The sequence below is a fragment of the Rhinolophus sinicus genome, chromosome 3, assembly GCF_057876585.1.
Source record: "Rhinolophus sinicus isolate RSI-liver-muscle chromosome 3, RSI-T2T, whole genome shotgun sequence".
NCBI classification, from domain to species: Eukaryota; Metazoa; Chordata; class Mammalia; order Chiroptera; family Rhinolophidae; genus Rhinolophus; species Rhinolophus sinicus.
The window spans coordinates 146,022,619-146,037,942 of record NC_142503.1 but is presented as its reverse complement, the minus strand read 5'-3'; the positions used below and the strand labels follow the sequence as shown (position 1 = coordinate 146,037,942).

General features: G+C 37.7%; 1 protein-coding gene across 1 annotated transcript in view; it reads right to left on the bottom strand.

The window, feature by feature from the left end:
- Positions 1–15,324, bottom strand: part of TMOD3 (tropomodulin 3) — a 63,719-nt gene that overhangs the window by 23,946 nt on the left and 24,449 nt on the right. The window contains exon 3 of the mRNA XM_019730629.3: positions 11,467–11,623. Coding sequence (XP_019586188.1) covers positions 11,467–11,623 — 157 coding nt within the window. The remainder of the gene's footprint in view (positions 1–11,466; positions 11,624–15,324) is intronic.

Below are 15,324 nucleotides of genomic sequence, written 5' to 3'. Positions count from 1 at the left end.
AATTATCTTTTAATGTGTATATATAAAACCTAGTTATAGATAATTAAAAGTAAAAAAAATTACATTTGTAAGAAAGGATAAAATAGACATAACTTAAGTTTAGTATTATGAATACAAAAGTCTAAGGGGCTCTCCCCAAATTGATTGACAGACTCAAAAAAGCCTTTAACAAATCTTAGCTCATTATTTGTATGAAGTAACAAGGTGAAGTTAAAATTCATGTGGAAATCCAAGTACCCAGAATAGCAATCTTGATAAAGAAGAACTACATTGAAGGACTCATACTTTCCAACTTCGAAACTCAATACAAAGCTATTGTCATCAAGAGAGTGTATGGTGCATTAAAAAAAAAAATTAGATCAGTGAAATAGAATTGAAAGTCCAAAAATAAACTTATATTTATGGTCAGCTGAATTTCTACGGGTACCAAGACAATTCAATTGAGAAAGAATTGTCCTTCCAACAAATGGTACTGGGACAACTGGAGAGCTACATGCGAAAGAATGAAACTGGATCCCTCTATCTCACACCATGCACAAATATTAATTCAAAATGGATTATAAACTTGAATGTAAAAGTTTAAACTGTAACTCTTAGGAAAAAAACATGAGTAAATCTCCATAACCTTGAATTAGGCAATGGTTTTTTAGATATAACAAAAGAAAAAAATAAATTGGACCATATCAAAATTAAAAACTTTTATAGGATAAATGATACCATCAAGAAAGTGAAGAGATAACCTACAGAGTGGGAGAAATTTTCAAGTGTCATATTTAGAATATATAAAAAGTTTATCTATAATAAATCGAATATTGATTGATGCAAATCAATAATAAAAAGACAACTCAATTTAAAAATGGGTTTGAAGAGACATTTATCCAAAGAAGATATTCAAATGTCTAACAACATGTGAAAAAATGCTATCATTAGTCATTAGGGAAATGCAAATCAAAACCACAATACGTTATCACTTCACACCTACTAAGATGTCTATAATCAAAATGAAAAAGGGGCGGCCATATGGCTCAGGGTTAGAGCGGGAGCTCTGAACAGCAGGGTTGCCAGTTCGATTCCCACATGGGCCAGTGAGCTGCACCCTCCACAACTAGATTGAAGACAATGAACTGCCGGTTCAAATCCCGCATGGGATGGTGGGCTGAGCCCCCTGCAACTAAAGATTGAAAACGGCAACTCGACTTGGAGCTGAGCTGCGCCCTCCACAACTAGATTGAAGGACAATGACTTGGAGCTGATGGGCCCTGGAGAAACACACTGTTCCCCAATATTCCCAATAAAATTGAAAAGAAAAATCCTCTCAGTCCTACTTTAAAAAAAAAAAAAGAAAGAAAAGAAAAATAAGTGCTGGCATGGATGTGCAAAAAGTGGAACCCTAATATACTTCTGGTGGGAATGTAAAATGGGGTATCCACTTTAGAAAACAGATTTGCAGTTCTTTAAATTGTTAAACACTTACCACGTGACCCAGCAATTCCACTAGTAGATATATATACCCAAGAGAAATGAAAACAGGTGTCTACACAACAACTTGTACACAAATGTTTATAGCAACATTATTCATAATAGCTAAAACGTGGAAATAATCTAAATGTCCATTTAGATTGAAACTGATGAAAAAATAAACAAAATACAGTACATGCATACATTGAAATATTTACTCATCCATAAAAAGAAATGAAGCATTGACACATGCTATAACATGGATGAAACTCCAAAATATGGTAAATGAAAGAAATCAGTCATAAATATATATTGTATGATCCAATTTTTATGAAATTTCTAGAATAGGCAAATTTAGAGAGACAAAAAGTAGATTAGTGGTTTTTAAAGCGGAATAGAATGAGGAATGCAGATTAACTGCACATGGACAGGGTTTTCTTTTGGGGATGATAAAAATGTTCCAAATTTAAGATTGTGGTGATAGTCGCACAACTCTGAGAACGTAATAAAAACCATTAAATTGTATACTGTAAATGAATAAATTTTACAATGTGGATTGCGTTTTAATACTAGATGTTGAAAAAACCACCACCTAAAAGGGGTTGATGTATAAAAATGGGTTTTTTGGTCTTCCTAAATAATACATTTGTTTGGCCCCCGAAAATGCAGAGGGAAAAAAAGATAATTTTCTGAAACACTTTCAGCCAGACAGTGTGTTTGTGCTTCTTAGTCAAAATCAGCCGTTTTCTGAGGATTGCATAATTAGCAGACTGCTAGATCGATTCCATATGACAGAAAACGCCTTTCTAAACATATGTGTTAAATTTAATTGATATAAGACTAATTCAAATTAAGTTAAAAATCTTAATTACTATGAGATGCTGATAAACAGATCTCCCTTATAACGGTTAACTTGATTTATGCCCTCGATGTCTTGCAGGATGAGGGAAATGTTAGGCTTTTATTAGCTGCAGAGGTATGATGTAGAGTACACACTTGCAGAGGGTAGGGAAAGGTGCAAAGGTGACAGTATTTTTTACCCAAAACCATCTATTAACAAACTGATTAGTGTTCCATTTTACTATGATCATCTTGCTCCTGATGTGTTTTTTCAAATCATGGATTACTCTTTACAGAAATCTCAATCTCATTCTGATAAAATGATTTTATATATATAATTGAACTGGTATATAGTAAACATAATACACTTACTTGTTAATTCTTCATTCTTATTTCCCCTAGAATTTCTTATACATATATGTGAGAGACAGAGATACACAGCAAGTTTTCCAAAACTAACAACCCAGGAGGTCTGACAACCATACAGTCCCGAGTATGTATACCAGTCGTTCTTAAACTCAGGGAATGAAGATTAGTTAGGCATGGATATTTTTGAAAAAGCTCTCTACACGATTCTGATTCTTACTTACTCAGGTTGATTAACACTAATCTGTAAAATTATAGCTCTGAAGAAGGTTAGGCTGAGTTATCCTGTATTGATGTAATTTTACTTTTCCTCTCCTTGAAGCATGGTCAAAAGGCCTGACCTACAACTTTTAATGTTTGTATTTATTTAAAAATAACATAATGTCTGAGAAAATATTCACTTTTATTCTTCAGTAGACAGCTTTCTACCTAAATAATTTTAATTTTCTTATTTAACACAGCAAAGTCCAAAATTGGATTTTTCAAAAACTGAGATGAGTTTTTTACATCACAGCGAAATATGAAAATAAGCAATGACTAGATCAGAAAAAAATCTCTCAGACAAGTATGAAATGACGTGCCCCCTCATCCCCAAATGAAACAAAACAAACAAAAACAGGGCTATGACTCTTGGTTGCTAAGAAGGTTAAAATAGTTCACTAATGTTTCTGCAACTATAAAATGGCAGCTAAGGAGACAGAAGAAACCAAGATAAGAATTTATATAACAGTAACTTAAATGCATGGCATTTATCCAAACATGTTTTTGCCAAGAGAAAAAAAAAAAGTAGTATCTTGCCAAGATCCTAATCATTGTTCCAAAATCAGTAAGAGATACTGTGAACCATGTTAACAATTTTATTGCCAGGACCTTGTTCACTAGTTCTCATCTCTTTTGCTCTGATATCAAGTTATAGCTACCACAAAGTTAAGAATTATCTTAGTCTTAGCTCCCATCCTTGCTGAGTACATAAAAAGTATAATAACTAGAAACAAAGATGGCTCTTAGTTATTTCACTCTTACAGAGGTGAAAGGTCCTAGCTAATTTTATGGTTTGTACGGTTATAAGCTACCTTGTTTCAGAAAAGACATAAGGCAACGAGGTCACTAAAATCTCCACAGGGGGCTTTGGGATATACCTTTTGACAGGAAGCACACAAACCTCAAATCAACCAAACTAAAGAATGAAGGGGCAGATCCTAGAAAGGCATTGTTTTGACCCAATGACACTGGCTCAATACTCAATATCAATAAATATTTATTCAATAAATGTTTAGTGAGTTTGTGTATACTAAACAATGAGCTAGAAAAACACCATAAGGTAAACAAAAGATCCTTTCCTTTGGGAAGCTTATCATCTAGTTGGGGAAATAGGAGATCCATAGTATATGATTCTGGAGACTTCCACTTCTGGTCAAGATGGAATATTAAGGACAGGATTTACCCACATGACTGAAACAAGCCCAAAACAGACAAAACGTATTAAGTTTTTAAGGCACTGATCATCAGGCAACAAAGGACAGGGACCCCTGAGAGGAGAGAAATAAAGTGAGCCCTGTGATCGTCCAGTTTACTGCCTGGAGAAAGTGTCCAGGCTGCAGCATAGGGAACAGGAACCGAGGCAGAGCCTGGTGAACTCTGTGCACGGAGGAGACAGAGCCCAGGTCCAGAAAGATCTTGGCAGCTACCCTGTTTCCTCGAAAATAAGACCGAGCCAGACCATCCACTCTAGTGCATGTTTTGGAGTAAAAATTAATATAAGACCTAGTATTATTATTTATTATATTATATTATATTATATTATATTATATTATATTATATCCGGTCTTATAGTAAAATAAGACCAGGTCTTACATTAATTTTTGCTCCAAAAGATGCATTAGAGCTGATGGTCCGGCTAGGCCTCATTTTCGGGGAAACACGGTAGCTAACCTTTGCAGGACAGAGCACCAGAGAGGGGAGAGTTACAGAGACTGAGCTCTGGACACCTGCAGAGGGGGCCTTTTAGTATTCAGCAGAGTACTGACCCACACATGTGTGATGAAAGCACCTTGGGCCAAGGGAAAAAAAAAAAAAATCTGAAAATACCAGAGATAATAGTGCTTGGGTTCATACAGGGCTGAGAATAGAGCCTGTTCCCACCAGCCAAACTGGAAAACCTTGTAATTCACAGGGCACTGGGTAGAAAACTCAGAAGGGTCTTGCCTCAGTAGCAGAATAACAATTAGCCCTAGACTGAACACTAATCTCACCTACAGAATCTTAAAAGAAAACTGTTACCAAGTAACTTAATTGTGTCCCAGAATGAAACTCAAGAATATTTGTAGGGAAACCAAAATATCCAGCATCCAACAAGTTAAAATTAATGTCTGATAGCCAATAAAAAATTATTAGCATTCAAAAAAGCAGGAAACTTTGATCCATAAGAAAAAACAATCTATCAAAACTAAATTAGCAATGACCGGTGATGAAGTAAACAGGTAAGGATATTAGAAAGTTATTGTAATTATAGTCCGTATGCTCAAAAAGTTAAGTACAGACATGGAAGATATAAAAAGAGGCAAGAGAACAAGAACTGATGGGACAAACAGAAAGGTTACATTATGCTAACACTAATCAAAAGAAAGCAAGGTTGGTTGGCTATATTAATTATCAGACAGTGTAGATTTCAGAGTAAAGAATATTACCAGGGATAAAGAAGGTCATTTCATGATAACAAAAGGGGCAATTCATCAAGAGGACATAACAATCTTAAATTAAAATAAAAACCCTAATAACAGAGCCTCACAGTATATGATTCTGGAACAATTAAAAGCAATATTCTATAGTATGTAAATTATATACAGACATGTTAGAGGGAAAGGAACATCCAGAGTGGGTATGGTTATCTAGAGTTTCCCATAAAACAACGTCTTAACATGAGCCAGTGAACAATCCCTTTAGCTAACCCCTTACTCCAAAGGAGTAATGAATGAATCATTCAAAAGATACAATGACCAGTCTGAATGAAATAGAGATGTCATAACTAATTTAAGCAGCCCATTTCAAATATCAGCTTCAGTGGCTGGGAAGACCACTTTTTGGAGGTATGTAAGGGACCTTTAAACTCCTAAGATATGAGTACAAAAGTAAGAGCCAGTCTTTATCTTGAACTTAGTGGAAAACAATTGCCCACAGGCAGTTACGTAATCCTGTTGATTTTATTTTAGGAAGGTTATAACCACCATCTTTCTGCTTTACTAAGGGATCAGGTCTGCCTTTCCTCCAAAGAAATCATGTACTCAGCAAGGTAAGGAAAGCCTTTTTCAGAAAAGAGTGACTGGGTAAGTTTTCTGGAAAACTAAGGTAATTATAAATAAATAGCTCGAAAGGTATATGAGAAATTCTTAGTTTAAGGCAATCTGGATAAATTCACCTTTAGTAAGCAGGGAGGGTATATGAGATTCTTGGGAAGGAAACCCAAGGGCATTCCTTTCTCAGGGAGGGGAAGGGAAAACAACAAAAAGCACAGATGGCTCTACCCCATGGGCAAATAGGAAGAGCAATTGTGCTCTGCAAGGAAGGGAGTAGCCCAACGTGGGTGAGTCAGCGTCTCAAATGGAAATCCAGGGGCACCTGAGTGTAGTCAACAGGGTGCAGCATGGCTCTGATACATCTGTGAAATATGGGACACCCAGGGGAAACAATCTTAGGTTATGTAAGGGTGAGGTGTAATATTAGAAATGGGCAGGCAGACTCCTAGCAAAGCAAAGCAAAAACAAGAGTTAGTAAGAAATATTCAAGACTGGGGCAAATTAATTTCTCCAAGTGTCAAATTCATGCCTTATCCATCTTGGAGACAGAATACTCAAGATACGTAAAGATGTAACGGTAAATAATAATCAGCTATATAGTTAGCACTCTCCATTTTCACCATTCTCAGGGATGAGAAAGAGCTGAATGAATACTTTCTTTCACTCATATCTCACTCAATGCCTCAGTTACATATTTTGCAAAATTTCAAGGAGAAAGGTAAAAAGCTTCCCAATATTTTAATACTATATCTTTAACTAAAAGAAACATATGTTGGAATTATGTTATTGTTTTAATTTTCTTAACCCTTTGGTTTATTTCCTATAGTAGACTCATAGGAAAGGCATTTCCTTTAATCTTTGCCAAGATTACTTGATACCAATTTTCTTAACCATGAGCTGGTTGGATTTAGATGAACTTAACAGATGTTTTTGTGGATTCTACTATAAATATGCACTTAAAAACAATCCTTAATACATATTTTGTCACCTGTGCCTTACTAGCTGCCTAATACCTTTTTGCTATTAATAAAACTACACTATTAAAAGCAGAACATTTACTGATGTAAGAAAAAATGTTCCCAAAATGCACTGAAAACATGCCTTGAACTTTACTTAATTACGATTAATTCCTTTTCTCAGATGTTGACATATGCTTTCAATTCTGTAAAATGTACAATCTTAAACAATCATTTTACAAATCACAACATGAAATTAGTAATTTATCTATATATAATAACTCTCAAGCGTCCTTGTTAGAGTATCAGGTCTTTTTAAAACATTTTGAGATGATCTAGAAAGACAAAATTTGACATGAGTATATAGTTTTTGTTTGTGGTCAAAAGAAAAAAATCCTGAAATATCCAATTTTCAGTTTCATGGGGATTCCCTGTCATGCCAGATCTATGTAATTTTAACTCCAGAAAGACAGTGTACCTTTAAGTGAAAGAATAACAAATATAATTAATCATTTAATAGGCCTCAGAATATGAGAAAGTAGTTGACTTTTAAAAAAATTGAGTAGTCATCTGATCAAGCCTTAAAAATAACTTTCAGGATCACCATGTGATTTTGGCGTATAGCTTGGAAGGAGCTCAAGGAACAGAGTGATATCACTATAACATTCCCGGCACAAAAAGCTAATATTGCCATCAAGTACTGACTCTGAGAGCAGTCATCTTCGTATGAAAAATGATTTAGTTTAGAGACCAATGGCACATTTTACGAATGCTAACTAGTCTAAGTACCCCAAAGAAGTAAAATGCTTTTGTTTCTTATGAGAGGTAGGCTTGCCAACTGTTTTATGAAGAACTAACCTCTGCTGTCTGGGAAGGCATCCTCTATCTCCTGTGAAATAAGCTATTAAGTAAAAAATTTCAGACTTAACCTAGGTGCTCAGGGTAAAGGTACTCATGGAAGAGGCATCTTAAAAAAAACAAGCTTTTGGATTTTCGGAGCCCAAGAGGGAAATCACATTTAGCTCCATTGGGAGGTGTGCTAATAAGATGTAGAAGAATTATTCTGAGGATCTTCTAGAATGTGATAAAGATCTTGGGATGGGACCCAAAGAACGGAAGACATATTAGTAACTATGGATAACCAAGGCGAACTAATTTAGGGTGGATTTGAGAAGATCAGAGTCGGCTTTTAGCTATAAGTAGAGCTCTACCACCCAAGTTCCTAATTGCTGAAGACGAATTTGCCCTTCCTCTGGTCTATGGCACTGTAACGTGGCTTTTAAATCTTGACTCCACCCAGTCTAGGGTGATAGTATTTGCTTCGACCAGATGGATTTCTGAAACTCAGAAACTTATCTCTCTGGTTCTGGACAACTCCTCCATGACAGAATGGAAATCTCGGTTGGTTATAACATCACCATAGGATCCTTTACAATAATTACACTGTGAAGGATTTTTATAGTGATTTCACTGTACCCTTTAATAAATCTGGTTCTCACAAAAACTTGTATGAAACAGACAAGGCAGATACCCAGAATGTATGAGTCCATTTATATAAATTTCAAACCAGGCAAAACTAATCTATCGTATTAGAAGCTATGATGGTAGTTATCTTTGGGAAGAAGAAAGAAAACAGAGATTAGGAAGAAGCATAAAGGGACCTTTTAGCAGTGATAAGAATGTCTTGAACTGAGTGGTGACTACATGGGTGTGTTCACTCTATAATTCATTGATCTGTATCCTCCTGATTTGTGCATATTCTGTAAACATGTTATATTTCAATAAAAAGTTCATTATTTTAAAAAATGCCACTGTCTTAATCACTACATCACAGCTGCCCATAAAATAGTATTTAACAGATACCAATAGCTAAAAGTGGCAATAAAAATACTGAGTGTATTATAAAAAGAAAACCACTAATTGCGAATACAAAATTAATTGATTTTTAATTCAACTACTTCCATTTATTTCATACCCATCTAAAGTCTAAAGTGAGAAATAAGAAAAAGAATTAAAATATATAAAAGGAAACCAAAACTATTACACTATAGTTAAGGATATACCATTTTTTCCTTTTTGTCACCCATATTCCGCAGCTCTATCATTTCTCAACACTGATATGTTCTTACTTTCCACAATTCCTCTCTACTTTCTTTCCTACCTCCTCTAATCCTCCAAGATCTTTTCCTAGGTAACTGGAGATTATGAAACAAGAGCATACTGGGAAGCTTTCTGGGTCAGCTTAGGACAAATGCAGTTCTTTCACACCTCTTGTTTTTATTTTTTGTAATCAAATTCCATATTTTTTTTCTGCCATCTCTCTTTCTCAAATTTCTCTCCCTTTGTTTCTGCCTCCATTCTTCTTCCTAATTATACCCCCAGAATCTACCTGAAACACACATAATAGTAAAAAGTGATTAATCAATATTTATTCTCATAAAATCATATTCTTATATAAACCGGGTTGAAGCTATAAATAGTGTTATAAGTATGGCTGTACAGATGAAAATATAGCCAGCAGTCTTTTCTATGACAAACACAAAGGAACTGATGCTTTTGCCTCCCTTTTTGATTCTCCATACTTCAAAACTATGTATTGATTTTCAAATCTTTTTCTGGCCCCAAACACCTGAGGAACGTGACATTCCCACCGCAAACAGTAGTGTGATGGTTAATTTTCTGTGCCAATACGGCTGGGCATGGTGCCCAGATACATGGTCAAATATTGTTTGTTTCTATGAAGGTGTTTTTGGATGAGATTAACATTTGCATCAGTGGACTCTGAGTAAAGCCATGACGTGGTGGGCCTCATCCAATCAGCTGAAGGTCCTAATCAGACTGATCTCTGAGCAAGAAGGAATTCTCCTATCAGACAGCCTTTGGACTCAACCTGCTACTCCTCCCTCGGTATCCAGCCTGCGGGCCTATCCTACAAATTTTAAACTTACTAAGCCTCCATAATCATGTGAGCCAATTTCTTAAAATAAATTCCTCTATACACACACACACCCTTTTGGTTCTGTTTCTCTGGAGAACCATGACTAATAAAAGTAGCTCAGGTCATGATTCTCAATTAGAAATGGGGTGGGGTATCTACAGAAAGAGCAGAGAGATTGGCGATGATAAATCGTTTTAAAAAGTTCTGATGCAGACCTTGTGGAATACCTACGCAAGTCACTCACTAGTCTTCCTCTACTCCAGAGGCTGGAGTGTTAAAATAAAGTTTCCAGCTTCCCTTACTGCTAAGGGGTAGCCATGTGACAGAGCTGTGGCCGAATTCTTGAGAAGCGCTTCCTTCCCAAATAAAATGCTGAAGTCTCACCAGAAGGCACTCTGCTCTACCCACTCCTCCTGCTGGACTCAGGATTCAGATGCAAAAACAGTGCCTGGAAGAGCTGATCCTCAGCACTACTCCTCCTGCCACCACTCCTCGGTGTTCCACACATGATGTTCTAAATGAGAGTGCAGGTAGACTCTGGCTTCTAGGCCAACTTGTACTGAAAGCTGAGAAACTTAACCTACGTTATGTTAAGTGTTGTATACACCTTTAAAAATGTAGCTCTACTCATGCTCCACTGAGGCTACTGAAACTCAAAATCTGCAATGGGAAGGACTTGGATTAGAAAACTTTCCTAAAAGTAATGATTATGAAGCATTGACAATTATGACTTACTAACGAAGACTGTAGGATATCCTTTAAAAAGGGTCTTTGAAAATATGGCCTGAATTATTTTACGGCATTCAACTGTGAAGACAGGAGTTAGAAGAGAGCAGCGCTGTGACACCATTTGCATTCTGTAATACACTAGTGAATTAAAATGTTTACCTCAGTACACTTTCAATATTTGTTACAGTAGAGAACTAAATCACCGTGTAATAAAACCTCACTAACAAATCATTAGGAAGGAACATACAGGCCAAGTTGATGAAAAATGTAAATGAAGTGCCCATATTACCTAACAATTTTTTAAGTCAACATTATTGTATCTTTAAGGCTACCAATGATGTACCTCTAAAAATATCATTTTCTCCAGACCTAGCTATAAAAAGAAAAATCAAGTGCTAGCAAATGACTTCAAAATTCTGTGTTTAGGGCCGGCATGGTGGCTCAGGCGGTTAGAGCTCCATGCTCCTAACGCCAAAGGCTGCTGGTTCGATTCCCACATGGGCCAGTGGGCTCTCAACCACAAGGTTGCCGGTTCAATTCCTCGAGTCCCACAAGGGATGGTGGGCAGTGCCCTCTGCAACTAAGATTGAACACGGGCACCTTGACCTGAGCTGCCGCTGAGCTCCCAGATGGCTCAGTTGGTTGGAACGCGTCCTCTCAACCACAAGGTTGCCGGTTCGACTCCCGTAAGAGATGGTGGGCTGCGCCCCCTGCAACTAGCAACGGCAACTGGACCTGGAGCTGAGCTGCGCCCTCCACAACTAAGACTGAAAGGACAACAACTTGACTTGGAAAAAAGTCCTGGAAGTACACACTGTTCCCCAATAAAGTCCTGTACCCCTTCCCCAATAAAAAATCTTAAAAAAAAATAAAATTCTGTGTTTACCTTTTTTTTCTCCAGTGAAGGGCACATAGTCTTCCCTGTCCTTATGCTCCAAAGCCTCCTTCTCCAGGTATGAAAGGAGGTGTTCTCTATCAAACGGCCCCGTGGCTGACTTTGACGTCTGGTTCTTCTGCCGGAACCCCGCAGGCAGAAGGGCATTCTACCAAAGAGAATGAATCAGCCATTATGACCCCAAGAACACCAACGCTAGATGCTACCACACACTGTCCAGATAAGAGAGAATTATAGACTAGAATATGGTACAGGCATGAAACACTTCATTACAGGATTTTAAGGCAGCAATGTAAAAGTGATCCAAAGCTCTTTTTTTATTTTAAATTAGGTAGAATTCACTTAGATTACTACTAAAATAGGCACATACACATTTTCTTCAGAAAGCATTCTACTATACCCTTTACTTTTAAAAGGATAATTAAATGGTAAAAATGGTAAAAAAAATTTTAATGCTTAATAACAGCTCAGCATATATGTATATGCAGAAAACAATTCCATTACAGAAGAATGTTAAATAACTACATACATCATAGTCCTTCATAATGACTTCTATTTCATTGTAAAGACTTTCTCATAATAAAAACATGTACACCATACAGTGCACATGTACACTATGTGCATGTATGCATATACAGAGGGTGCCAAAAAGGTGCATACACATTTTAAGAAAGAAAATAATTGTACTAAAAGTGTAAGACTCAATATATACCGCTAACAAAAGATGATTACAAGTCATGTGTACACATTTTTTTGGTACCCCTGCTGTATCAGCCCTAGGATGTATTTGTAGCAACCACTGTCATTGCTACTCATGCACCAAGGCACTCTGAGATACTCAGAGTAAGAAGTATGTCCCTGGGTTTTCACATGGCTACAGTCTTTTTGACTGATAAAGTGAGAGTGGGGGATTAAAGGGAGGTGATGGATTAAAGCTATCTCCTGTAGTCCCTAATCTGAATTTTCACTAAGCCCAGGTATAGCAAGCAGTGATGAGACAATGGGAGCTCCATCCTTCTGCTTGTCAGAAGCCAAAGAGGTGAACTTGCCTTGTCTCACTATCCCTAGGTATTCCGCTGCTTGGAAAACGGGAGGCAACCAGAGAAGTCACACAAAAGGGCCAACCGTCTTTTGCAACACCTGTCACTCAATACTGGCAATGATGCTGCATCTCATAGGTATTATAAGATAATTTTTCATTACAAAGGATGATCTTACATGGATAATGATAATAACAAATATTCATTTTATTACTAGAAAATACAGCACTTCAACTTTGGCCATTTGCTGACATCCATAATAACTTCCATGCCATTCACCTTTGTGTTCTCATGAAATAACACGCATTACACAGAAAGCTCACCCAGAAAGATGAAACACAAAGTAGGTCTGTTCCTAACCCTGCACCAAAATGTTTTTGTAATACAGAATTGTGTATGGGAACATAAAAAAGAAACACAAGGTTTCTACCCTTAGATTCTGAAATCAAGACAAGAGCTACACGAGGAATCCATTCCCAACCAACTCTCAAATCCTTTCCATTTTGACTTCTTAAAAAAACTCATTCGTCTGTTTACTTTTCTCCATCTCCAACACCACTACTTTGGTTCACACTATGACCCAAGCCGGGATGGCATATTATCACATCAGCCTTCCAATGGGTCACCCAGGACCCGTTCCTGATATTCGGCATCCCTCACTCCCACCCAACAAGGTTATCTTAGCATCATCTCACACCCTCTCCCTTCTCGCCACACTAGCCCTTAATTCCCCGTCGTACTTGCCATATGCTTCCTTCTGTCACAGGCCTTCCCTGGAATGCTCTGTCCATCCTTTTCTGCTACTCATTTTTCAGACTGCAGCTCCATTCCCCCAACGGAAGCTTTTCCTGACTTCCCATTATATGCTCTTACATTGATATGGCATGATTATGGGATTCATGTCTAACTCCCTCCACTCTGACCAGCCTGCATTAGGAGGGCAAAGACCACATTTGTTTTGCTCATTCGTGCATCCCTAAGCCTAGCATAGTACCTAGGATCTATAGGTTGTACTCTCTTGAATAAAGATTTGAGAATAATTTTAAAGAAAAATGCTCATTAAGGCAAATTTCAATAAAAGTTACTGCCCTTCACCATCAAAAAGGCATTCATGTACATATTGCTATTTCCTGGTGGTAATGAAGAAGTTGCTTTATTCCATCTGCCTGCTCAGGCCCATATGAAACATACAGGTTTTAAACGATACGTTAGCTGGACTCCTGACTCCTTAAATACAGTCTTTGACCACAAAATAAATGACAGCTAGCTGGCTTTGGAGGCTATAAACCTATGATCCAAGCTTTATTACAAGTATAGTTTAAGTCAATGAATCATAATTAGTTACACAGATAAAAATATCATTAAAGTGACTGCCACTAAACTTTGCATATTTCTCCCTCGCAGTGGAATTTTGTTTTAATAACATATTTATCTTGGAAATGAAAAAAATAGCTTTTGCCTGAGCTGGCTGGCTGTTTTTTGGAGATAGACATTTTGAGAAAATGCAGTAAGTTAGCTAATAAATATACTGAGAGCAGCATACGGAAAGGAAAACAGCCCTCCAAAATATAACAAGGTACCATACCTGATCTTCATCTGCTCTTATCTACCTTCTGAGGCTTTGTAAGTTACAGTGGTATTTCTCTGGCTGAAGTAACTGCTACTACCCTTGCCCTCTTTTCTTACCTAATCCGTAACGGCACTCTTTCCACATACTTCACCCAACAAGTGGCATGTTATCAATAACCATCATTGTTCTAGTCTGACTAACAGTATCTGAGGTTGGGGGTGTTGCAACCAGGGTCAGGGAGTTTGCAAATAAATCCAGAGGTTAGAAGTCAAGCCTCCCTATACAAAAAGCAGGCCATGGATTTGCAAATAAGAAAATCTAAACTGTCAGCTTTTAGACCTATAGCACAGGATATGACTTGAAGGGGACTCATTAAAGTTTAATAGAAAGACCACTAGCCTCTGCCAGGGATCAATCAGGCAGAGAGGGATCTAGTCTCAGTTCTCTCCCTAATTGTAATAACTGAAGCAAGTCACCCAACTTTTGTTTTCCAAACTCTAGATCAACGTTCTCAACCAGAGGTGTTTTTGTCCCCCAGGGGACAACTGGCAATGTCTGGAACATTTTTGGTTGTCACAACTGATGTGTATGGGGGGCATATTAATCATGTTTTTTTTTATTTTCTGTATTTTTACGATGCTTTGACATCTTGGGGGCCTTGCTAATTCTGAAAAGACTGCCCCTCCCATAGTTAATTCCTAGGGGTAGCAAAACAACTTCCCCTGCCACCAGTGTGCCTTTCATATGAAAACCAACCAATTCAGAGCCTATACCCCCAACCACCTCCTTTATCTCACACAACAAACCAGTATTTCCCCTGCCCTGAACCACCTAAGCACCGGACAACTAGAAGCCACTCCTGTAGCCCAGAGTCCACTGAATTTATTCACACCAGCCAGTCCTAAACTTACTCAAATTTGCCCGCCCTGCCTCACCCATCCTTCCCTCGGTAACCACAATAAAGGCTCCAGGCCATGCTCCTTCCATGCTATTTCTGCCTCCTCACCAAGCCAGGTGCGTCCCCACGTGGCCGTGTGGCTTGCTGTGCCTCCTGCTGGTGGGGACTGGAAGTAACACTTTTCTTTCAAGGCCGTTGTCTCCACATCTGCCACCTCACCACCCCTGATTAAAACGGAATTCCAGGTATGTTTTAAACGGGGTTACGCATTGGCATGTGGTGAGTAGAGGCTCAGGACGCTGCTACATGCACAGGCAGCCCCCAGTACAGAGAATTATCCA